This window comes from Microchirus variegatus, assembly GCF_963457635.1.
Source record: "Microchirus variegatus genome assembly, chromosome: 7".
Taxonomy (NCBI): Eukaryota; Metazoa; Chordata; class Actinopteri; order Pleuronectiformes; family Soleidae; genus Microchirus; species Microchirus variegatus.
The window spans coordinates 7,275,922-7,300,635 of NC_139808.1; the positions used below are offsets into that span (position 1 = coordinate 7,275,922).

Below are 24,714 nucleotides of genomic sequence, written 5' to 3' on the forward strand. Positions count from 1 at the left end.
CCTGCTCTATTTCTCCCTGTCCCACCTTCTTTTTGCACAACACTTTTTCCTGCACCTCCTCCTCCCTTACTTCTCATAGGCAACCCTTTGACTCCTCCTCCATTTGCTCCCCCGTTGACCGCTCCTCCTTCCCACCTGTCTCCTCCTCTCCATACTTCTAATCTTCCTCCTCTTCCCCTGTTTCCCCGATGTATTATTCCTTCACCCCAATCTCTCTCCTCCATTTCTAGCCCTGCACTTCTTCTGCCCTCTTGCTCTCTGGCGATGTCTGCCTGTGCACCTCTTTTATTTCTGCTTCTGTCTCTGTGGTGGCTTTTCTCATTTTTCCCAGTTTCAATACCTGAGTGGAAAGAAACACCATTCATACAATGAGACCTTGAAAAAAAATGTTTTATTTTTATTTTACTTGGTTGCATTTGTACTAGTGTATAATCACCGTTATTAGGTCCTCTTCGCTGGTTTGGGAAAGTCAGCTTTTCCATTGGCTTGCATGTGGAAGGTTTGCTGGTTTCTGTAAGTGGCAAAAAATGAGACAAAGGAAGTGAAAATAGCACACGAGCAAACAAGATTTTATTTATTCACTGTGTCCTATCAGTTGATTTGCAAGGTCACAGGGGTGTTGGAGTACGATGAAAAACGACCTCAGTCATAACATTGAAGCCTCTGCAAAAATCAAAGAAATCACTCTGCTCGCCTCACAGTAAAATGTTATTTCGTGTCAAATATACTTCAGGGCCCACAGTGTTAGGTTCATTCTTCTTCATAGGTGCAGTGTGTAAAATTTTAGCAACATGTATTGGTGAAGTTGTATGTTACATTTAAATCTCCCCTATATCCCTATAAGTGTGTTGGAGAAACTATGCAGCTTTCAGTTAGCATCAAAACATGTTCAGTATGTCAACTGTGGTAAAAAACATGGTGGTCCAAAATGGCCGCCTCCATAGAGCTGACGCAGCTCATGAGTATTTTTCACCACCATTGTTTTGGTTGTGCTTATTTAGCTCATGGTAGACTGTTTCCACATCAGACACAACCACAGAGGCATTATTAATGTGGTTGCTAACACCTGTGTTTACCTGTTATTATTTCATGTTAAAAATGGCTGCTGGGCCCTTTGCACAGTGGCCATCTTGACAAGATTTTTTTTGGCAGCCTGGCAGGAAAGTCACAGGTTTTGTCTAATGTGACTTGTCAAAATACACATGTTAATAACAATTATTAAAGAATCAAAATGAAGCCCAAAAGGGAGTTCACAAACGGCTGTTTCTGGAGTATGGGAGAGCCGGCAAACATGTTGCTAGTATTGTCAAATTGTTGCCATGCATTGGAAATGTATGTTCTCCTTATTCTATACAAGTCTTGTGTCATTTAGCATTATAGCACCACCTGTTGTTATTTTAAGGAGGAGGAGGAAGGCCTAATAAATGACACTACTACGTAAAGGAGTCAATTGGTTTTTACAGCCAAAGCTATACATGGAGAATAACACGTGACCGCAATTATCCAGTTGAATGTAGAATAAGCTTAGCTTCTAAGTACAACTTACCGTAAAGTCTTCAGGTCTTCAGTTTCAAAGGGAACTTTTAATAAAGTAACTTTGTGATGAAAGCTTTGCTTATTGAACATCTGTTTTCCTTTCTCTTAACCGTAACTGTCTATTAAGTCGTGTGTGAAATAAAACTTCGTAATGACACTCGAGTTGTTGTCCGCCGTACTTGTTCTGGTCACTGTTCCAGAGGGGAAATTATTGAGCTGAAGAGAGCAGCCAGTACAAATCTGGACACCCACTATTCGGTTTGTGATCTGATACCGTTTCACATAATTTTTCGTCGTGGAACACTGATAATTGTTACAGCGATAACTATACAATATAATGCTATTAAGCAACAGTAATGCTAGCTACTGTCTGGTCACCTGTCTTTGGCTGCTGCGTACTTATTACAGTCATGCTGACGAAGACGCTGTGCCATGTTCATGGAAAAACCGAAATGGCGCCTTCCCTCAAAAAGACCCACACATACATTTTATTATCTCAGATGTTTTTAATTACCGGGAGGTTATTCAAACCATATTTCCACTTTAGCTATAGTATTATCGATAAGCGAGCTGTCCTGTACAAAAGGTACATTTGGTCATTTAATCTCACGACGTGTTACCCGAAAATCCCAGATGTCCCAGCTTTTCGCCAGCACTTAAACGCAGCATGAGCTGGAAACAGAAACTCATCGTCTCGCGTCATCGTGCACAGACATTTGACTGTCTGTTCATAAATAAATACCACATTATGCCACACAGGTAAATATTTTTTATGTATGCGTTTGTGCATATACTTTAGTGGAAATTGTGCAGATAAACGTCTTAGTATTTCATTTATTAGATGTGAGAAAACACACCTTGCCTGTTCAAAAATCCTTGTCATAATAAATATATAATACTAATATCAAATAATATTTGATATTGATATCATGAACACATTTGTAACCATTACAGTGTAATTAATCAAGAACACGCCCTCCACAGGACACTCACAGTACCTACAGAGTGGTATAGGTTTCTTTTCACCAGAAAGGACGTAGACCACAAAATGTCTTTTACCAGAAATCTGGAACATCTGAGTAGGAGCAGCAAAATACTACTACTAATATTAATATTAATATTAATATTAATATTAACAATGAGAATAATAGTTGACTTTTGACATATTCTTATATGAATGCAATAAGCGTCCGTATCTTTTTTTTTTAATCTAGCATATATAGAATATTATCTGAATTATTTATCAGTGAAAAAGATGAGGTTGGACAAATTGGACAGATAAATAGATAAGAAATAAGATTTATTGATGCACACACCCACACATATGTATACATGAAAATAAATAAAGAAACTTTACCTGGACAGAATAGTTCCACTTGACATCAGTGATGCAGGAAGCAGATTTGCCGGCAGTGTGATGCTGTGAGCCTGGGCTTCATGCATCCACTGACTGACTGACTGTCTGTCCCGACAAGGAGACGGCACTTTTATAACTCTCTTCTCTGTTTCGTTTTCGTTTCACCACCCAGCAACCAAAATAACCGCACCTATCTGTCATTAGGAAGCATACACCCAGTCCTAAGAGATGCATGAGTCATCAACAACAACAACATGCACAAGGTCTATCTATGAATGATTGAGTACTGTGTGGAATAACACAAACATTACGTTTTATAAAAATGAAGGACTATAATTTAGTCTTATAATCTGAGTATTTTTGTTGTTGTACTGTACATACACTTCCTGCTCTCCTCTTGATGGTGGCGACCTCCCATCATCATGACCTGATGAGTCAGTCAGAGCAGGGAGGAAGGAGGAAGGAATACGTATACCTTTGGTCGCTTCCGCTAGTCGTGCACTAGTGTAAACATGTAGCCGCTTCGCCAGCCATGTTGCCGTATTTCTCTGCTGTCTAGCGGTTTATGAGTTTTGTCACACATCCGCACGACCATGGCTGTATTGCAAAGACTATTGGTGTCGGAACCGGGGCCGCGTAGTAGCGTTAGCTTGGTGACTAGCTGTCCAGCTAACTAACGTTGTCCTGTTTGTACGAGGCTGGCCTTGCTAACTACATGGCTAGCCTCCACTCGGCAGCAGCAGCAGCAGCAGCGAAGGGATTCACCAGACAGAATATGACAAGAATGGACGTTATTTAACAAGAACAACACACAAAGTGGACAACAAAATGAGGACATGCAGAAGTGTTGGTGTCTCGTCCCCAATGAATGGACAACACGGTAACGACATGAGCCATGTCGCTCTTAGTTGGTTGGGTCCAGTTCGGGTTGTCTTACTGTCTACGACTTAAAGCTATAGCTGTAGTCTTTTAAATTGTACTTTTTGTGAAGCACACACACCGAGAAAGCTAAGCTTATCTTGTCCCGCTATCAGTTAGCGTGCTAACTGTCACCGTAAGCTAATTATGTAACCATTGTGTTGTGTGTGTGTGTCTTAGACTGGGACAGCAGGAGAAAGAGGAAAACAGCGGACATCACTCAGGCCCTCGGCGTGAGTCCGGTGGATGTGGCAGCACTGAGGAGAATGGCTATAAGTGAAGGGGGACTGCTGACTGATGAGATCCGCTGTCAAGTGTGGCCTCGCCTACTCAACGTCCCCTCTCAGGTCCTGGATCAGGAGCCAGGTCAGTGGCGGAGCTAGGAAATCATTTTACTTGGGGTGCCAAAGGAGTGGCAACAGGTCCAGGCGAGGTGGCATTGAACATTGAACATTGAACAGTGCAGTATGTTAAAAAAAAAATAAAAAAAATCACCTACATTGTCAACAAAAGATCCACAACAACACTTAAAACTATTTGTTTTATTAATATCCTTCAAAGAAAACAAAGACAAGATTTAGGCTTAAATTAAACAAAGGTTTCCTGAAATAAGTACAAAAAAAAACTCATCACGGGACTAATGACTGAAAGTGCAAATATGAAGATTTGAAAATATAAAGGTTAGAATCCTTATTACACACTACACAGACCTATAACAATATTAAACCAGAACGTGTTTATCACATGCTCACAAGTCACACAACCAGTTGTATTTAGACTACTTATTCTCACTTTATTTGTTTTCTTAGTTTGACAGTAAGGAAGTAACGTGGTTTAATTGGGTGATTTGATCATACGGCACTGTCACTGAAACTTAAATGACTCATAAACTGCTCTCATGTTTACTCTTATCAATTTTAGCTACATGTTCACACAGATAGTGTTACATCTATCATGTGTAGGGTATATATCCCAGTGCTCATAACCTTTACCAATCCTAATACATGATAGAAATGAAATCATGCAGTGTTAGCAGGTGCATGCTCACTTCTAGCTGTGTACTTTAAATCAAAGCAGTGCTAATGGTGACATGTGTTGTCTAGAGACGGTGGAGCGAGAGAATAACAAGGATTACAACCAGGTCCTGCTGGACGTCCAGCGTTCGCTGCGAAGGTTTCCACCAGGTAAGCACTGACAAACCACACAATTCGTATTATCGTTAGAGTGATTCACATCACGACTGGATATATTTGAGTGACAAACCTAGTGTCAAATATACTATACCTGTTTTCAGATAAAAGGTGGTAGTAACCTGCCTCCATAATAAATTTCTGTAGGCTTAGGGTTCATGACAACTGTAACAGTAAGTGTAACAGTCGGGTATTTTAGAATTGCACTTGCTGGTGAAAACAGGAGATTGATTCTTTCCTCTGTGGTTTGCGCGGTATCAGAGAGTATCACAAACAGGAAATTACAATGGTGAACAGAACAGGGATTTTGTTTTTCAAGAAATTGAAACTTAGGGCGCTTTCACACCAACAGCAGTTGGTGCGCACCAAACGATCCATTCGAACCAAAAACTCTAGTTCGTTTCGTTTTCGTTGGTGTGAAAGCATCAATCGCACTCGGGTCCGCACCAAATCAAGCGGACCGAGACCGCCAAAAAGAGGTGGTCTCGGTCCGCTTGACTCCGCACCAAATGTCAGACTCTGGTGCGGTCCCTCTGGTGAGAACGCGAACTTGGGTCCAAACCATATTCTGCAATAAATGCCAATGACATAGCCTACCTTGTAGGTCTTTGGAGCAATCTTCGTCTCATAGTTAGCACGACCACATTCATGAAAAAAGTGCGTCTCCTCTGCCTGAAATGACGCGCTATACGTCTTCGCCGACTCCAGTGCATCAGCAGATTGTTCTCCAGACGCAGCCGCGACTCATTCTCAAATTGGATATTTTGCCAAAAATGGCCAATACAGAGAATGTAATAAACGGAGATCAGAGAAAGTAGCAATGTGCGAACGTGTTGCTCCATAGTGAGTAAAAATTGGCGCTTTTCCACGGGAAGATATATACACATTGATGAAACGTCAATCGGGCCAATTTTGGTTCGTTTGGTGGTGTGAAAGCGGACCACACTGGAGTCATATGTTACATAATAACAATTGTATTGCCTGGTGCGGATCAAATAATCGAACTAGTGGTGTGAATGCGCCCATAAAGGTGAAGTAAGTAGTTTATAGTGACATCTAGTGGAGAGGCTGAAACTTACAACAACAAACTGCTCCTCTGCTCACCCCCTCCCTTCCCTGAGCGCTACGGTATCCTCAGCTGGTCAAATGTCGTCCTCGTCGTCTTTCTCTGTGTCAGCAGATGAGGTTCTAGTATTTATTCAGACAACGAGAGGGAGGGGGAGAGGGCGAGGACGAGGGACAGCTCTTCGTGGCCACGGTAGAGCTCTCAGAAGCCGGAGAGGGCGAGCTACCGTGGCCGTAGCAGACGAAGCGGAGAGAATGAAGGCGGGACTTCCGCTACAAGTAAAGCGACGCTTGAGTTGTTCTCTCAGAATTGTCCATACAGGCTCCGGTAGAAACATGGCGTCTCGCTGCTAACAGTGGCAATGCAACAACGGCCCGTGACCATGTTATTTTACATGAATTTTTTGACACTACGAAACACTACGAAAATGGAACAAAAGCTATTATACAGCGACTAGACAATGCAGGAGCACATAATACGTATAAAAAAGTGTATTTTGGGTCATATAAACCCATAAATACTACACAGTGTCCCTTTAAGTATTTCATTAACAGCTGATAAGACCCAATCGGTAACTAAATGCGGGCATCTGCATCATTGTTTCCAAAGGTTTCTGCTTATCTTAGTCCATAAAACGCAACCAGCAGCAATTTAATACTTGTCCATTCTGGGGGGGGGGGTGTTGGCTCGCACCTAAAGGTTGAGATAACTTGTTTCTGTACAGGTATGCCAGATGAACAAAGGGAGGGTCTCCAAGAAGAACTGACTGACATCATCCTCAGAGTTCTGAAACGTAATCCCCAGCTGCACTATTATCAGGGCTACCATGACATTGTTGTAACCTTCTTATTGGTCCTGGGAGAGCGTCTTGCAACTGCTCTCGTGGAAAAGCTTTCCACACATCACCTCAGGTACTCATAGATCTTGATAAACATATTAATGCATGCATGTGTGTATGTATGTTCCTGTAGCAGTTTTCAGTCTTTCTGTCCTTGGTGTCCACGCGCTGAGATGAATATAGCGTTTTGCTCTTTCATCCCCTTGCTCAGGGACTTCATGGATCCCACAATGGACAACACAAAACATATTCTGAACTATCTGATGCCCATCATTGAGAGGGTCAACCCAGAGGTCCACGATTTCATGCAACAGTAAGGTTCTCTGCTATTTTTTGTGAACAAAGGAAACCAAATAATTTAGTTCCACACATGGAGTTTCAAAATGATAAAAGCACACGTTCTATTATTTTCAATCTACCACAAAAGTTCAATAGCTGGATTGTTAAAAGTTTGCCCTGGGTTCATGGAACTTAATACTATTTTTATTTTAGTTTCCAAAAGAAATTCTGTTTTCCTGAAATTGTTCAGAACAGTGTAACTTTTGGGTTCCTAAAATTCCTAATGGTTAAGTGACTTATTTTTCCCTGGAGGGTAAAAACAAGATTACACTAAGACAATTTTTTTTGCCATTTTCTGTCTCTTAGGGCTGAAGTAGGGACAGTCTTTGCTCTCAGTTGGCTGATCACCTGGTTTGGCCACGTCCTGTCAGACTTCCGCCACGTTGTCCGGTTGTATGACTTCTTCTTGGCGTGCCATCCTCTGATGCCCATCTACTTTGCTGCTGTGGTGAGTTTCCTGTGTTATCACTGCAACTTTTAAGGCCTCCTTAATCAAACAAGGGCAATTATATGAGCTTTATTTATTGATCTAAGCCAGAGGCCATTTACTGTAAGCCTCTGCTCAACTTTACTTCATTGTACAGAGGCTTGTATGTCACGAAAGTGATATACTGAATAATATGTCAATTATGAGGGCTGCAGTTAGACGGACGGTATTATATGTCTGCATATGTTGGTGTTATTGAGCATGTATTCCATAATAACCTTTCAGTATAATGTAAAACAATTGATTTATACAGCCTTGGGGAAATATGACCCTTGATAGGAGACTTAAAGCATTCACAGAGCTGTTCAGTGACAGGATAGGTTGCTCATCTTGTGCTAATCCCAAAACCACCCAAGGATAACACCCAACAATCCATTATTTTTTTATTTTTAAAGCTGCTTATTCTAACTTTAATGGCTAATAGTGATAAGTGATTTCATTACTGTTATCATTCTTAAACAAGGGTGATGTGCAGAACTGCAGTAATTACAGCAGTGTAGAAAGAGTTGTTGAAGCTTGGTTCAGTAAAGAAGTGAAGATCAGTGAGCAGCAGCAGTTTGGGTTCATGCCAAGAAAAAGAGCAAGCACAGATTGCTTTGAGAGTGCTGATGGAGACATATAGAGAAGGCCAGAAGGAGTTGTAGTGTCTTTGTGCATCAAGAGAAAGCCAATGATTTGGGTGCCAAGAGAGAAACGGAGGTACTGTATGAGGACATCGGCAGCGCCAGAGAAGTAATGTGAGGGTGGTGCAGGACATTTATGAGGACAGTGCATCAGGGATCAGTTCTGAGCCCCTTCTTGTTTGCAATGATGATGCACAAGTTGACAGTTGAGGCCAGGAAGCAGTCTCTCTGGACTGTGTCGTTTGCAGATGATATTGTAATCTGTATTGAGAGTAGGGAGCAGGTGGAAGAGAGCCTGGACAGGTGGATGTCTGCACTGGAGAGAAAAGGAGCGAAGGTTAGGAGGAGCGAAACGGAACACGTGCTTGAATGACAGTGAGACGGGTGGTACGGTGAAGTTTCAAGGAGCAGAGGTAGAGACAAGTGGATGAGTTTAAACGCCTGGGTTGCGTTAACCATCCAAAGCATCGGAGAGTGGACAAGAGAGGTGATGAAAGGAGCACAGGCAGGGTGGTGTGGGTGGAGATGAGTGTCAGGGGTGACAGAAGGATAGCGGCAAAGGGTGTACAAGACTGTGGTGCTGTGTGAAAGTCAGGAGGTGGAGGTGGCAGAGCTGAAGATGTGGAGAATGAGAGTGACCAGGATGGACAGGATTAGAAATTATGTTTGGAATTAAAGTGAGAGCATCTGTTTGGTCAAGTGCAGTCGAGGGAGAGTTATTATATTTAACAAAGGATGTTGAAGATGGAAGACCACGGAGAAGGTTCATGGAGGTTGTGACGGAGGACACGAGGACAGTTGGTGAACAGAAGAGGACACAAATGATAGAACGATGGAGTCTCAAACCCTAAAATATCTCCTCTCTCAGATACTGATTCCCCTTTCCTCCTCCTTCACTACCACCCTCCCCTCTCTCCTCTGTCCTACATCAAACGGTCGAGGCTGTACAATTAAACTCTTGGTTCTGCCAGAGATTTCTTATTGTTCAATGGCATTTTTTTCCCTCCCTCTCTCTCTCTCTCTACTGTCGCCAAGTGCTTACTCATTATGTGAGCGGTTGACTCTCTCTATAATAATTGGAAAGCCTTGACCTTACTATGTAAAGTGCCTTGAGATAATGAATGTTCTGAATACGTTTTTTATTTAATTCATCACTTTGTCAACCCCTGCTTAGCACACAGCAGCTGCATAAAACCCCTAACATCAGATTAAAGTTCATAAAGTGGCTATGGATCATTGACACGACTTGGACCATTGTGGCCTTTTAAATGACAAATGTTCCGCCGCATTTGTGTGTTGTGTTTGCACCTGTGTTGCAGATTGTACTGTACAGAGAGGAGGAGGTGTTGGAGTGTGAATGCGACATGGCCATGGTTCATCATCTGCTCTCTCAGATTCCCCAGGACCTGCCGTACGAGACGCTCATCAGCCGAGCTGGAGACCTTTTTGTTCAGTTTCCTCCCTCTGAGCTTGCAAAAGAAGCCTCCTCGCATGAAAGGTATTCATCTGCTTACCTTTACAGAACAGTGCACACCTTAGTAGTGTGGATATTTTATTTCTCTGCTTCTGTATTTACACTCACTGACTGATACGCTGACTATAAACGGCATAAAATACTTCTTCATTTTACATTTCTTCCATTAATAATTCCATTTTCTGTCTCTTTCCTTCCAAGCGTGGCGGCCTCTACATTTAAGGACTTTGATCTCGCGTCCACTCAACAGCGCCCAGACGCGGTTCTCCGTCGCAGACGCAAACAAAGACAGGCGGCGCTGGAGAGCTCAGCGGCCACCTCGGTTGTAACGGTGGCTCGGCCTTCGACAGCGCGGCGCTTTGTTCGATTGGCCGTCATGGGTCTGACGGTGGCTTTAGGGGCGGCAGCTCTCGCCGTGGTCAACACTGCCCTGGAGTGGGCCCCGAAACTGGACCTGTTTCCTTGAACTGATGATCGACTTCTCTGTCCTGGAGTGCTTTTAATCTAGATGGGTGGGTCTGTTCGTCAAGAACCCTTTAATGAAAACTAAAACCACAGACCCTGCAGTTGGTAACAATATCTGCAGGAGTGTGCTCTCCAGTTAACGCTCCTCTTTCCTCGACTAGGATGTTACCATCTTACTCAGTGAAGAGAGACCTTTGTATGACTCCGGTTGGGCAGGTAGTAGGAGTACAAGTTCTAACAAACTGCTGTCCTGAAATGAAGAATGCACCCTGTTGTAATGAGACACTGTAACTCTTAAGAACTATTATTGATGGTGTCATTATTAAAGTTAATTTATATTTGGTATTAGGATAGGCTGGTATTGAGTTACGCTCACATAGATTAATGCTGAACGCTTGGTGGACTCACTACATTTGTAACCGCTGCCAATTAAGAGAACTGATATGCGTGTGTGTGTGTGGTTGCACCCTGTTTGTTATATATTTGATACTGGGATGAGACCAAATAGAGGATTGATGGAATCCTCTCTTTGTATAATTTACTGTTTATTAATGTGTAGGTATGTCACATGCTGCATACATATGCTTCTTTGTCACACAGGCACTTTTTAAGTTCACCATTTAATTGTTTTTTTAATTAATTTCACACGCTTGACTACATAAAACTTACATTTTGTGGATTATACGTCCCAGATTGGAATGAAGGGTTCACAGTCCTGGAAATTACAACACTCGAATGGTTTACAAGCGCTTTTCCCGTGTCACTCCACCTGAGACGATGATGAAATCTTTACTCATAACTCGGCAACACTCACTAAATGTGGTGTAACATTTGATCGCGGCTGCATAAAAAAAAAGCGAGTAAAATAAGTTGGAAATGGCAGAGTGGGTGACCCAGTTTTTGCTCACTGCTTTGGTTTTGCAATATCACTTTGAAATTGGTGTGCTCACTCCTACTGCAAAAAAGAATCCCTCTTTAAATTACTACTGTACAACATTTTTGCTTGAAATTAGATTTTTGATTTGAGCTCATGCCATAAATCAAACTTGACTGTTGTAGAGTGTAGAGTTAGCATTTCAGAGACGGTCCAGCCCATTTCAATGTTCCAGTCATTTTCATTTGAATACAATGTCTGAACATAGGATAGTATATTCTTTCAACCATCTTACTATAATTTAGGTGGTTCCTGAAGTCTTTGTCTATTGTTTGAACAGAGGCTTTAAAGGTCCAGTGTGTAAGATTTAGGTGAAATTATTTCCATATTTTTTGGGGTGCGGTCGGTTGGTTTTGTGAGTGTAAGGTTACCTGAATGTATTGTTTTCATTACCGCATAATGAGCCTTTTATATTCACATCAGGAGTAGTGGGTCTTCATTGCGGCCACCATATTTTCTAATGGCCAAATTAAAGGTGAAAACTGAAGGCGAATTCTCCTATATATGCTTGAAGAGCGAGGGTGTGTGGTGAGAGCTATTCAGCCGCAATATGCAACTTCACCAATAGATGGTGCTAAATCCTACACACTACCTTCAAATAAGATGTAGTCACCTGCACTGAATAACACAAAAGACAGTCAACTGAAAAACACAGTAGAACTATGTAAGTCACATTTTGGGGGGTTGTTGTTGTGCTATTGCGTTGTCATGCACTGCTGAGTCAGTTTGTTGAAAGCTCTACGACCTTGACCTTGGACGCTCTGAGGTGCCTGATAAAACAGCTGCTCGGCAGGATTGCAACATGGATCTCCACTCAAGTGGTTTTCACACAATTTCATTGCACTAAATTATTTATCTTGCCTTTTATGGGGTGTTTTTTTTTTTTGTCATACAAATGTTAAGTTGTACAGCAGACTGCCAATAAACGTAAGTGACAATGTAATTATTTGTGTGGTTATTAGGACACATTTACACATGTAAACTGATCTACTTGTATGGAATTAGCTTTTGTTTTCATCATCCCACTTATATTGTTATTGTTACGGGACGATATTAGCTCATTTTAAAGGAGTCATATTATTATACCCTATTTCTCTAAGTTAACCTAGTGCCCTGGTGTCCTAATGAACATGTCTGTGACATGCTTTGGTCAAAATACCTGGATTAAACAGCCCCGTTCAGAAGGCTCTTTTTAGTAGTATCTCTTAAGGTCCACCTTAAAGGTCCACCTTAAAAAAAAAAGTAAAAAGAAACTTAAGGGACAGGAAATGACATCAGCCACAGAGGCTACTGGAAGCTAACAGCAGTTAGCGTTTGGAAAAGTGATCATTTGCAGGCTCTAGCAGGCACATTGCTGTCCTATATAACATGTATCCACTGGACAGATAAATCCTCTGAGGCTGGAAGTTTGTGTAGAACTCTGTGCTGCACTGTGGCGCCAAGAATAGAACTTGTAAGCGGACTTCCGGTTTTCCAATACCACGGACAAAGCAGAGCTCCGCGAGACAACAATTCCAGGAATTTAGCACATTGTGACATCCCAATGAGGAGGACCACAAAAAACATGAGTGAGTCATCTTTTTTCACACTTTTCCAACTGATAGGGCCTCCAGAGTCCCAAATATAAGGATTTAAATGATTAAAAAGTTGATTTTGCGTAATATGTCCCCTTTAAAACAATGAGAGAAAAATCATGGTGAGAAAAGAAACTCCTCATGTATTAAAAAAAAGGCGAAAAATAACACGTGACTATTAAGAAAAACACAATCTTTTTACATAATCCTCTCCTAATAAAGATAATACAATAAGAAGTCAAATTAAATGCAAGATCTTTCAACCATTATATGACATAAATGATGCTATGATTATGTATATGTTGATCAGTGAATTTGATGACGAGTTTAAGTTCACAAAATGCAATAAACTGACAGATCAACAGCCAAACAGAAATCACCTTTGTACAGTTTGTACCGTGGATTTTGTTGGAGCTACAAAGTAAATTTATGGTGGTCGGTTGCATCTTGCTGCTCACGGACAATAAAACAAACAAAACTTCCTCAAAGTGTACGTTTTTATTTTAAATCGGAAGACAAATTTGATAAAAATACTTTAAACATCTTTCAAATAATGATGAAACAACTTCATTGTCTCGAATCGACACGCAAAGAAAAAGAAAGAGCATTCCATATAATAGCATAGTACATAATTGAAAGTGCTGAATAAACACTTAGGAACGACAGATAGAGAACTGAATACCTGACAATGCTACAGCATTATTTTATTTTTTACACTTTGCCACATTTAAACGTATTTCATAAGTCATGAATTCACAGTTTTTTTGTTGTTTTTTTAAACGTTAATTTAGTGTAAACATGTAAGACATCCTTCATCGTGGAAAGGTTAACTCGACTGAATGAAAGCAATTGCTAAATAGTTCCTTCACTAAATCAATCACTTTAGTAGATGCTAAGTGAGGAAAAAACGAAAAACAATAATTTTAATGAATGTTGTTGTTGGTTGTAGTGGGTAATATAGTTTATTGTCTGTAGTTGTACGTAAATAATGAAGAAAATCTGCTGTTATTTCCTTGTGCCTGATCAAACCATGAACTTTTAGTTTATACACACACATACATATATATGTGTGTGTGTATATTTTAAACCTGGCAGTCATGTTGCATAGTTAATGCACAGTGTTATCATAACGAGCAGCAGACACTGCATCAGGAAAAAGAAATTAAAGGAATACATGAATGCAGACTCAGCATCAGACGGGGTTTGCATTTCTTGAGATGAGTACGTATGTGCGTGTGCTTTGGGTGTGTTCGCCCTCAGTGGCAATTCTGGCAGTTTGGATGGCAAGGCTGATTATTCACTCGGCATTGACAGCCACCTGACGTGTCGCCGCGGCCCTGTGGAATAAAATTTAGAGGGGTTAGAGGTCAGAGAAAGAGAAAATGATAGAAGTACGGGTCAAACTTTTAAGTAACTTTAAGTACTCATATTATACCCTATTTCTCCAAGTTAACCTAGTTCCCTGGTGTCCTAATGAACATGTCTGTGACATGCTTTGGTCAAAATATAATGCATTATTATTATTATTATTATTATAATAAAATACCTTAAGGATGAAGCACCACAGCAGTTCAATCACCCTGCCAAAACAGCCCTGTTCAGAACGCTCTGTTTTGAGTGCCTGTCTCTTTAAATGCAAATTAGATACAGGAAACTACGTCACTGAGGCTCCAGCAGCTAACAGCAGTTAGCATTAGGAAAAGCCATCATTTGCTGTCATATATAACATGTATCCACTGGACAGATAAATCCTCTGAGGCTGGAAGTTTGTGTAGAACTCTGTGCTGCACTGTGGAGCCAAGAATAGAACACTTCGCGGACTTCCGCTCTTCCGGATACCATTGCCCTCATCTGCACTCTCGCGTTTTATTTAGGGACAACAATTCCAGGAATTTGCATATTGTGTCAAGTCACAATGAGCGCGGAAGTCAACATCGCGTGTTTTATCTCCTGTACTTAGACTGAGGACCACAAAAACATGAGTGAGTCATCTTTTTTCATACTTTCATGCCGACTGATAGGACCTCGAGTCCCAAATATGAGTATTAAAATGATTAAAAAGTTGATTTTGCATTTAAGTCGCATGAAATATGTGATGGCTGGATTCAATTTAGCTTTCACTGGCAGGTCCATTCCAGCAAGCCAGAATGTGCCAAACTGTTTATTCCAGACTCAAAAAGTCTTGAAACCACTGACCTAGAGTGGCATGTCCTTGAACTGAACATGGTCATTGTTGCTGTACACTCAACATTGAATGTGTTTATCTCGCTGCATGTGCTGTGCGTGTGCGTTTACATTTGGTCCCCAGCGAGCTTGCTTGGTGACCCAGCAGATTTCCGTCTTGCACATCAGGCAGCAGATCCAGTCGCAGCCGTCCTTTTTCTGGACGATGACGTCGCACCGTGGACATTTCATGGCCTCGCCGTTCTGCACTAAAGCCTGAAGTGAAATGCAGTGAGACGGTGTGGAGTAGATAGAGCATTAATAAATAAACCACTTGCAGGTGGAATTAAATCATTTCAAGATGCTGCTTGAGAGCCCGTGGTGCTGCAGGTGCAACTCACATGGATATTTAAATGATCAGTACTTATTCAAAGTAAACAAAAACGTAGTCACAAAACAACGGACAGTTATCTAATTTAAGTTGTTTTTTTAAAAAAAAAAACCTATTCACAATAACAGATGTGTGTGAAACCTAAACTATAGCAGGTAACTTTCTTTCAGTTTCCATTTTCTTTCTCTGTAACCGTTTCCACTTTCTGTTTCGTTTCTCATCTCGTTTGCTCTCTATACACTTGCTGTTGGACGACGTGAACTGAAAGCAGAGATCCCTCAGAGGGACTGCGTGTGTGTGAAAATGCCCACACAAGTCACGAAATTCTCCAGCCCGATCCTGCGTATAATCTCTGGTTAATGTCCAAGTGTGTGTGTGTGTGCGTGTGTGCAGGTTTATGCATCAGCAGAAGTGATAGGTATGTAAAGAGAGAGGGGGATTAAAGGGTTGTGAGGAGCTGAGTGAATCAATGAGAAAAGAAAACGTGTGTTTATCAGTGTTAATATTGTGGCAGTTGATAAAAATCTGTCGCATCTGTCTTTACATGACTGACGGATAGAATCTGAAGACGCATTCAGGATGCATTGTGTGTGTACATACCAGTCCTTGGTGTGGTTCACTTTCAGGATGTTAATAGCGGACCTGAACACGCATTTTAGAGTCGATTTACCTCTAGCATCAGCTTGGTTTGCTGAGCCGCCTGGTCGTTCTGTGCTCGAATGAGCAGGTCGTCCTGGTAATCCTTGCAATTCATGCCTGTATGGATGGCCTTAAAAAGAAAACATTACAAAATCCCTTATGTTCAATGCTGTTATTGTACATAAAAAGACTTTAGTTTAGTTCAATATGGAAAGTTTAATCTACCCTGCAAAGGATGCAGTTGGTTTGTTGGCAAAGTTCACAGAGGAACTCGTTGACTTCATCCTCGTAGACGCACCATCCTCGACAGTTGGGCGTCTGACAGTGGAAGCTGTGATCCGTGCGGCTTTCTGCGATTATCAAACGCAGCTCCAGAAACCGCTGGTGCTCTTCCTCTGTGAGCAGCTGCATGCGTCCGGGATCATGACGGTTAACAGAGAGACAGAGAAAGGGTTGATTTGTATGCACATCTCCCCCCCTCCCTACCGTCGCCTGTTTTTAAAATAGATCCTAAGTGATTCTTACCGCTGTGATTTCCCGATCTAGTAGCTTGCTATCACATGTTTCGGGGCATGAAACCTCAGCATCTTGACTGTTCACTATTGTGTCATGTAAACACTCCCTGAACAAGGACATACAGTTCACACACACACACACACAAACACAGATTGAAATGTCCAAAAGAAGAAATGCATATATTTATATATACGACTATACTATACTATTACTAACTGACCTGCAGAAGGCGTGTAGACACTCTCTGAGCACGATGCCTTCTTCTGGCCCCACAGTGGAGAAGCAGATGGGACAGTCTATTTCCGCAGTATTGGAGATGAGATTCAGTTCATCTGTTGCCAACAAGTACATGTAGTTCATCTCTCGTTCTTCTTTCTGAGCCTTCAGCGCAATGTAAGGGAGAGATTCATTTGTTATTACATAATATGTATATATATATATATATATATATACAGTACATATAAGTTTGGAGGGTTGAGGTTATGAATGTGAACTACACTACCGTTCAAAGGTTTGGGGTCTCCTATACAATTTTTTGTCGTGTTTTCCATTAAAAGTCACACTTTTATTCATCAAAAGAGTTGCAAAATGAATAGAAAACATAGACAAGACATTGACAAGATTAGAAATAATGATTTTTATCTGTGCTGACATAATTGTTCTAATTATAATCATCCAATAGCCTTCTAACGCGATTAGCAAGCACTAATAAACCATTAGAACACTGGAGAGATGGTTGCTGGAAATGGGCCTCTATACACCTATGTACATATTCCTTTAAAAAACAGATGTTTGCAGCTAGAATAGTCGTTTACCACATTAACAATGTATAGAGTGTATTTCTGATTAATTTCATGTTATATTCATTGAAAAAGAAGTGGACATTTCTACGTGACGGCAAACTTTTGAACGGTAGTGTATTATGTCATGATTATCATCATGGCAGCCCTCCCTTCCCCTTTTGTAGTGTTGTTTGTCATTCCCTGTCTGTTTATCCCTCATGTGTCTCTGTTTGTGTGAGTGTGGTGGGCGGGGTTAAATGTTCCCAGGTGGCGCCAGGTGCAGCTCATTGGTTCATCAGGATCTCAACTACAAAAGACTTCCCTCTGCCTCACCTCGTCGCCAGATTGTTTCACCAGCAAGCATATGACGTACTAGTGGCTCCTCTGTGATTTCTGGCCTTCTGGTCGCTTTAGCTTGTGTAGCTAACCTCCGTTGTTGTTTCCTCTGCTACAGATCGCCGTAAGTGTTTTTTCTTCACACCACACTGGGATCACGGACACTACCTCGCACTACCCCCCACTACTACTGGAGTCGTGCTTTTCGGTCCCGATTTTTGGTATTAGCATTAGCTCTAACGTGTTAATTCTGATCTGTAATGACTCAACATGTAATCAGATTTGAACACTGTGTCTGGTATTAGCAATGCAACCCAAGTTTCATCATTTTTAGTTGTGTAGGTGTCTATAAAATAGTAACCCCTACTATTATATAGGCCGGACACCCCATCCCCCCAACAGTACCCCTGAAAGTCAAGTTAATTTCATTTATATCGCCAAATCACAACAGTAAGTCAGTAAATTCAGGTCACTTTTCCTATAGAACAGGTCTGGACCATGTTCTTTTAATAAACCCGCAAAGCCATAAACCGAGGGGAAACACTGAAATACTAAAACAAGGAGAAAACTATTGAGCCTGTGGCCAGGGTTGGGTCAAATGTATACAGATGCTGCGTTTGTCAACAGACTGAAAAAAAAGGTTCCATGAACCCTGGTTCACGGCTGCTTCTGTTACCTGTTCATACTGCAACATGGCCAACTGTTCATGCCGAATTCGTTGAATTTCCTCCTGGTCCGGCTGATAGATCTCTGGCACCTGATAATCCTCAGGCCGGTCCCCTCCGCACATCTCACAACCAGGACGCGTTGGCTTGTTCATAAAAGTGCAACTAGTGCAGGCCCAGCCCAGCTACACAAACACACACACACAAAGGAATATGGTATGGTTGTAGAGCCACTGGACGCTGTAATGGTAAATTCAATTTCTCTGTCTCAGAGCTAGAACTGCCCATCACCCCATACCTGCTGAACAAAGAATACCAGGTCCTTTGTGTACAGTGTATTGTATATTGTGTATTGTGTCTAGCCTGAACTTCAGTCAGCTCCCAGATGCCTACAGTGGTCAAAGAGGTGTGAAAGCACCGCCTGGAAAGGTAGAGTCTTGTGTCTATTGGAGGAATGCGAAAGGGGCGTTGCCTAGCTATGGCCTGGAAAGGCAAACTCCCTGTCTATTGTAGGAATGCAAAAGGGGAGTTTCTCAGGTATAAATGTGGAGGGCTCACTTTGCTCGGGGTCTTTCTCCAGCTAGGATCACTCCTGTGAAGATTGACCTTTTCCTTGCAACAAAAATAAAAACTTATCGGCCGGCAGAAGTTCTCTATTTCATTCTTCACCTACAGCAGAGAGTTTCCACAACAACACACTACGCAGATGTTGTATTCTCACCTGAGGTTTAGGAGCAGGTCGGGGTTTAGGAGGAGGAGTAGGAGGAGCTTCTGTCTTCTGTCCGCCACCTCCACCCAGCCCTCTGGGAAAAAGTTGCATCGTCTCCATCGACCCCACAATGCCTAAGAAAATGATTATCCCATTTAAAAAAAAAAAAAGAAATCATCTATTCAACCTGTAACAGAAAAACCAGAGTTTGTAACTGACCCTCAATGCGTTGCTGCTCTTGGTCTATGTTGTGCTGATGCCGGGTCAGATTGACAGCAGGGGCAGAGAGGATGAACAGGAAAGCCTGGTCATTGTCACGGACACCGTGGTTGCACAGCGTCTCCACGTCTCGAGCCAACCTCTTGCCGATCACCCAGCGCTGCAGCAAAGGGGAGAACCCATAGTCTTGGTTGATCTGCGGGGGAAAACATTTGGAATATAATCATATTAATCTTTTTTTTGTATATGTGTATTTTGTAGGCTAATGTAATCAAAACTAACCAGTACCTTTTCTTTCAGCTGTGCAATTGTCATATGAACAGAAACCATGAGCGTCATTGGGATGCAGGCATCTGACTCGGCATCCTCCACTCCAACCCTCAACCTGTGGCACAGAAATCGACAGAACAGTCTGGTGTTATTAACCACATAAAAGCTACTAACGACACACTCGTGCATACACGTTTGACATTCAGAACTACCATACTCGGCCTTCATTTCCGAAGCTTTAACTGTTACATAATTCCAATGTAAAACAGAAAGATAAACACTTATCTTCAAAGAAATGTCTGTTTCAGAAACATCTGGCAAGAGATGCCTACACACTGTTGAATCCTACCTTATGGATTCCTGAGGGTAAGCCTGACTGTTGATATTGACGGAGACCGGCAGAGACAGTTGCGACAGCTCCTGGCACAGTTTAACTGCTTCTTCGCTGTTCCCACTGCTGAGAGCTTCGCTCAGGGAGAGAGCAAGTTCTTCCGCTGCAAAGGAAAACGGCAAAAGAGGCAAGAGATCACGTCACCACGTGGTTTTTTTTTATCAACATCACGCTCGCGGGACCAGTGTGAAGGACTGTGTGGCGTCTAGAGGTGATGTTGCAGATAGCAAACTCAATATACTGCTCCTTATTTTGCATTTTCTCGCAGAAACTAGAGGCCTTTATGTACTATACAAAAATAAAACGTCTCTAGAGCCAGCGTTTGGGCCTCTGTAGAAACAAAGTGTAGGACCTGCCTATGTAGATTTACAGAAGCATATTTAAGGCAACATGACGCATATATTTGTTCCAGTTGAGGACATTTCTATGTAAACATTAGCTATTATTAACTCAAACGAAAGGCTACATTCACTTTACGTCCTATAAGTTAGAGTTTTTGCTTGCGTTTGTTATTTATATAACATATATTAAATAATGTTACACTGTCAAAGAAAATCTAATTTGACTTCACACACTCAAGACAGACTGATCACATTTTTCATGGACACCAATGATTCAATTGTTGACCTTCATTTTGAATAGACACAATCATTCCACTGTCATAAGTAATACAAAGATGAATATTTAAGTTATCTTTATTGAAGGAAGCCTTCAATAAAATAAATTGATCATAAATAACATTAGTTATGATGAATGTGTTTTCTTGAGCTCTACTTTATTGTTGTGTTATTATTTTGTTTGTTTTTCCATAACTACTGTTTCCTTGCAATCTGTTTTGTTAAATATTATGCGTGTATAATTTCTCCCTCCCTCCCTCACTGCAACAACAACAATACAATTGACAATAAACACATTCCTGTGTGCGTGTTAGAGAAGCATAACATAATTATGACTCATCCACATTATATCTGCTGCTGTGAAAACTCCAATAAAAGGGACTGTAAGTGTATTATATTGTGACTAATAAACACATTATGTGAGTAAAATCAGAATACACCACACGTTAATAAACACAATACGACTGTATAATATTATTCTGGTTTACATGGCAGTGTGTTATTCAGACTCTTGACTTAATCGGGTTGAAATGTCAACATAGCCGTGCATGCGCACGCATTTAGTGACATTTGAAGCTATTTTCATTGCGAAACAACTACGTAATGACAGGAGTCGAGTCGAAATGGGCTCGGATCGATCGTGATCAGAATCGAAACTTAAGTTGACCCGCTCACCTTCCTTCAGATTGACTTTAGGTGCAGTTTCAGAGGCCATGGTTTCACCTGAAACGCCACACAAAAACACACACGTAAACAGACGCGTACAAAAACATGACACGGCAAAGCAAAGTTTGACAGCTAACCTCGGTTTGTCTCGCTGTTGCAGTCGCCGTCACACACGGGCGCGCGCGCACACGCACTCCCGCTTTTTCTCACACACACACTCACACACACACACACACACACTCTTTCTCTGCTCTGTACCAAACAAAGCGTTTATTCGAACTAAAACGACACTTAACTGTTTGTCTGTGTGCGAGTTGAAGGCCGCCGACGACCACGTAGAAGAGAAAATGAAACTAACTCAAGTTCAGGAAGGGAAAGTTTAATCTCCCCGCCCCCTTCTCTCTACGGCTCCGCCCCCTTTTTTAGTTATGTTTAAAAAAAGGCTTGCTGTCTAGAGATTGAGACCTTTATTTTGAAGTAGCATGAAGTTGAAACCATGCAAATAATATTCATCAAATAAAAATATTCAAAATAATATTTACAAATCCACAGAGAAGAATAACAAGGCAAGACATGGCAATAAAAAAGTTGTACTAATATTAGTAACAATAAAATACAACAGCAACATGATATGAATAGTAAGAATAAGTTCATAAGCTCCAGCAGATGGCAGCATTTGTCAACTTTTTCTCTGCAGCGGCTCGTGGATGTTGATCTACAGTGAAACACAGGGAAACTTTACAGTCAGTTAAAACAACGAGGACAACAACAAAAAACAACTATTAACTCACTTTACGTTTTCTCGTTATGCTCACATTTAATATTTATCATATTTAATTAAAAAAAATGGCGTTTAGTTATGGGGAAACGATAGCACAATGAAAACACATACACAAAGAAGTCAAAATCACTGAGGCCAAAACTACAGTTCCGTTTATATCTCGATTTGTTTTGGTTACGTCACTTCCGGCGTTGGTTCCGGCACGGTGTGTTGTTTTCGTTGTTCTTCACCTGTTTTAGACAAAGAGGGTGAGTTATGTGTGGCTCAGTCATTTTGTGTTGACGGGCACGTCACGTCTTTATTATGCTTCATATGTGTTCAACTTAACAACTCGGTGTCTTCAAACTTTACTCAAGCACGCCCATTTGTGAGGTCAAACTCTCTGACGCTGAATTTTAACGCCCTCCTCCTTACAAAGGCTTTACAGTAAAAAAAAAGAAAAACATTGAACCAAGATGATTTGTAAGGACATCCAGTTTTCAGAATAAAACACCGAGCGCACTGTATGTCTGAACGAGTTTGAGCACCTGCATGAAGAGAGTTATTTATCAGTTATTTACTGATACAGGTGTGGTACAGGTGTGTGCTCTAGCTAGTGTGCTACTAGAATACCGGAAATATTATTTTATTTTTACTGTACAGTTTTAGAGAAATTTCAAAGTAAATGTCCCACTTTCATATTTTTTAAATCGAAAAACACATTCTCAACTTTGAGATGAATTAAAAACAATATTTTTCTTTAAATTCTGAACAAGACTTACTAGATTGTATTCAGGACTACTAGCACACGCGAAACATCACATTCTTAATGCACCGTTTTAGAGAAATTTCAAATTAAATGTCCCACATACACTTAATAATAACACATTGCATTACAATTACAGAGAGTCATGATCCATTATAATGAACGACATAAAGTTGATAAACTCTTGACTCCAGGCTGACTTGTGTTTTTAGGCAATCGTCACACACTCTTCATTGAACACAATGTACTTTTCACTGTGTTTCACCTTTATCGTCAGACAATCACCTGACCAGGTCAACACTTTGCTCTGGACTCGCAGATAAACGAGCCAATCACAGCGGCTGCAGCGGGAGGGGCAAAGACAGCTCTGCTCAAAGTTGCGGAGCATCTCTCTCTCTCTCTCCCTCTCGCACCAGCAGCATTACCTTCACTGCACTTCACAAGTCTGTGACAGTGACTCTCATCTGTCTCTCTGCACGACTACAGGGAAACTGACCGACTGGGTGAAATATGTTGTCTTGCACGGAGATGATCACCATGTGCCTGCAGTCTGCCAAACAGAAGCATCTCCGGGCTCAGCAGCAGCTGCTGCCGCCACCACCACCTCCACCGATGCACAGCCATGGGCAAGGGTTGACTCTCTTTCATGATGTGAGTGCATGTTCTCTCTCTTTCTATCTATTTATTTTGTGGGCACCTAAATCTGAAGTGAGAGTTAATCATTTTGGGTTATTACATTTAACTCTGGGTTCTGGTAGGACTGAAGTGAACAATTGGAGAAAATACCCAATTGCAAAGGTATTGCATTTAAATAAATAAAGGCTCAGTTCAATATTTACTGGATAATAGATTTGAAATGTTATTTGAGCATTTTTTTTTTTTATTTGCATAGAAGAAAAATACACAATGTAAATGGGAGCCATTGCAATTTATGGTGTTGTTTGAAATTGCAGTTTTCATTTGAACATGATAAAATGTATTGCCTACTTGTTTGTATGTCTTTGTGAGGACCAAAGAAATGTATAAACCATAGGAAGCAAGGACATTTGGGGGAGGTGAGGACATTTTGGCTGGTCCTCACAACTTTAAATGGCTTTTTGAGGGTTACAATTTGGTTAGAATAAGGTTCACGTTAGGGTTGTAATGGTTAAAGGTGCATTATGTAATACATCTACAGCAACTGGCCGACCATTAAAATCATCTTAATATGTCACGGAGACACAGGATTAATATAACGTACTGAACTCACCATCAACAACAGCACAGCCAAAATATTTGCATTATCCTTCAAAACCTTTGCAGACCGCAAATCATATTTATGTTTTGAAATCATGCTTTGGCATGTGGCGCCACCTACCGCTGTCTACCAATCATTGCAGTCAGTAGAGTCTCAGCTGCAGAGCAACCACGGGTTGCCAGTCTGAGCTACAATGGCGGAGAAAACAAATCCTAAAAGACCTCGGTATTTTGAATTTGTGTGTAGTAACCGTTTTTTTTGGCCACATTCTTACGTATGGCACCTTTAGGGTAAGGGTAAGGGGCCAGGGAATGCAGCACTAGGGATCCTGTACAAATATGTGTGTGTGTGTTTTCTCTACTGCTCTAATACATATAAATAAATGTATGCCACTGCAATAATAAAGCACACCCAAAGGCCAATATCTCTAAAAAAAAAAAATGAAATTGCTTTACAACTTTTGCCTCAAGCTCAAAATATATTGATGCATATTTTTAGCTGACCAGTTGACTTAACTGTGTGGGTGCTGTGGGAAAATGCCATAGCAGCAAATAAGACAACTTCAATGTGCCTTCAATGCTAAATTAGAATTTTCGCAAGTCAAAATCTGTCAGCTGTCCCAGTGGAATAATTGGGCGTCCTACAGGCGGGAACAAGATTTCCATTTTCTGCACAATGTTGCCCCCGTTCACCAGACCAGAAAGTGGAAAGACAAAAATAAATAGTGAATGTGAAAGAAGACAAGTCATCAAAGTGAAGACAGCGTGTCCTCATCTGCATGGCAGT

The 24,714-nt window shown here is 41.2% G+C and overlaps 3 protein-coding genes and 1 long non-coding RNA gene across 5 annotated transcripts in view; 2 read left to right on the forward strand and 2 right to left on the reverse strand.

The window, feature by feature from the left end:
* Positions 1 to 204: 204 nt before the first annotated feature.
* On the reverse strand, positions 205 to 2,983 carry LOC310929880. Its single transcript, XR_014592882.1, has 3 exons — positions 2,894 to 2,983; positions 437 to 511; positions 205 to 340 (listed from the first exon to the last, which is right to left on the reverse strand). It is a non-coding gene; the product is annotated as an uncharacterized lncRNA (long non-coding RNA).
* Positions 2,984 to 3,468: 485 nt separating this feature from the next.
* tbc1d20 (TBC1 domain family, member 20) lies at positions 3,469 to 12,066 on the forward strand. Its single transcript, XM_083892982.1, has 8 exons — positions 3,469 to 3,773; positions 3,992 to 4,177; positions 4,915 to 4,995; positions 6,792 to 6,978; positions 7,117 to 7,218; positions 7,551 to 7,692; positions 9,674 to 9,852; positions 10,030 to 12,066. The coding sequence occupies exons 1-8, from the start codon at positions 3,722 to 3,724 to the stop codon at positions 10,292 to 10,294; spliced, it is 1,194 nt and encodes a 397-aa protein (XP_083749108.1). The 5' UTR covers positions 3,469 to 3,721; the 3' UTR covers positions 10,295 to 12,066.
* Positions 12,067 to 13,294: 1,228 nt separating this feature from the next.
* rbck1 (RanBP-type and C3HC4-type zinc finger containing 1) lies at positions 13,295 to 21,488 on the reverse strand. Of its 2 annotated transcripts, none has more exons than XM_083892544.1 (13): positions 21,462 to 21,488; positions 21,175 to 21,222; positions 19,841 to 19,985; positions 19,510 to 19,606; positions 19,222 to 19,417; positions 19,015 to 19,136; positions 18,305 to 18,478; positions 16,731 to 16,891; positions 16,520 to 16,616; positions 16,220 to 16,399; positions 16,026 to 16,124; positions 15,097 to 15,240; positions 13,295 to 14,138 (listed from the first exon to the last, which is right to left on the reverse strand). In XM_083892544.1, the coding sequence occupies exons 2-13, from the start codon at positions 21,212 to 21,214 to the stop codon at positions 14,058 to 14,060; spliced, it is 1,536 nt and encodes a 511-aa protein (XP_083748670.1). In that variant the 5' UTR covers positions 21,215 to 21,222; positions 21,462 to 21,488; the 3' UTR covers positions 13,295 to 14,057. The 2 variants fall into 2 exon arrangements, with proteins under 2 accessions (XP_083748670.1, XP_083748669.1); XM_083892543.1 differs by having other exon boundaries at positions 21,303 to 21,485.
* A 1,713-nt stretch (positions 21,489 to 23,201) lies between these two features.
* necab3 (N-terminal EF-hand calcium binding protein 3) overlaps positions 23,202 to 24,714 on the forward strand; it is a gene marked incomplete at both ends in the record, with an annotated part of 31,412 nt that continues 29,899 nt past the window's right edge. Inside the window, one exon of the mRNA XM_083892841.1 lies at positions 23,202 to 23,342. Within this exon, the coding sequence (XP_083748967.1) occupies positions 23,202 to 23,342 (141 nt within the window). The remainder of the gene's footprint in view (positions 23,343 to 24,714) is intronic.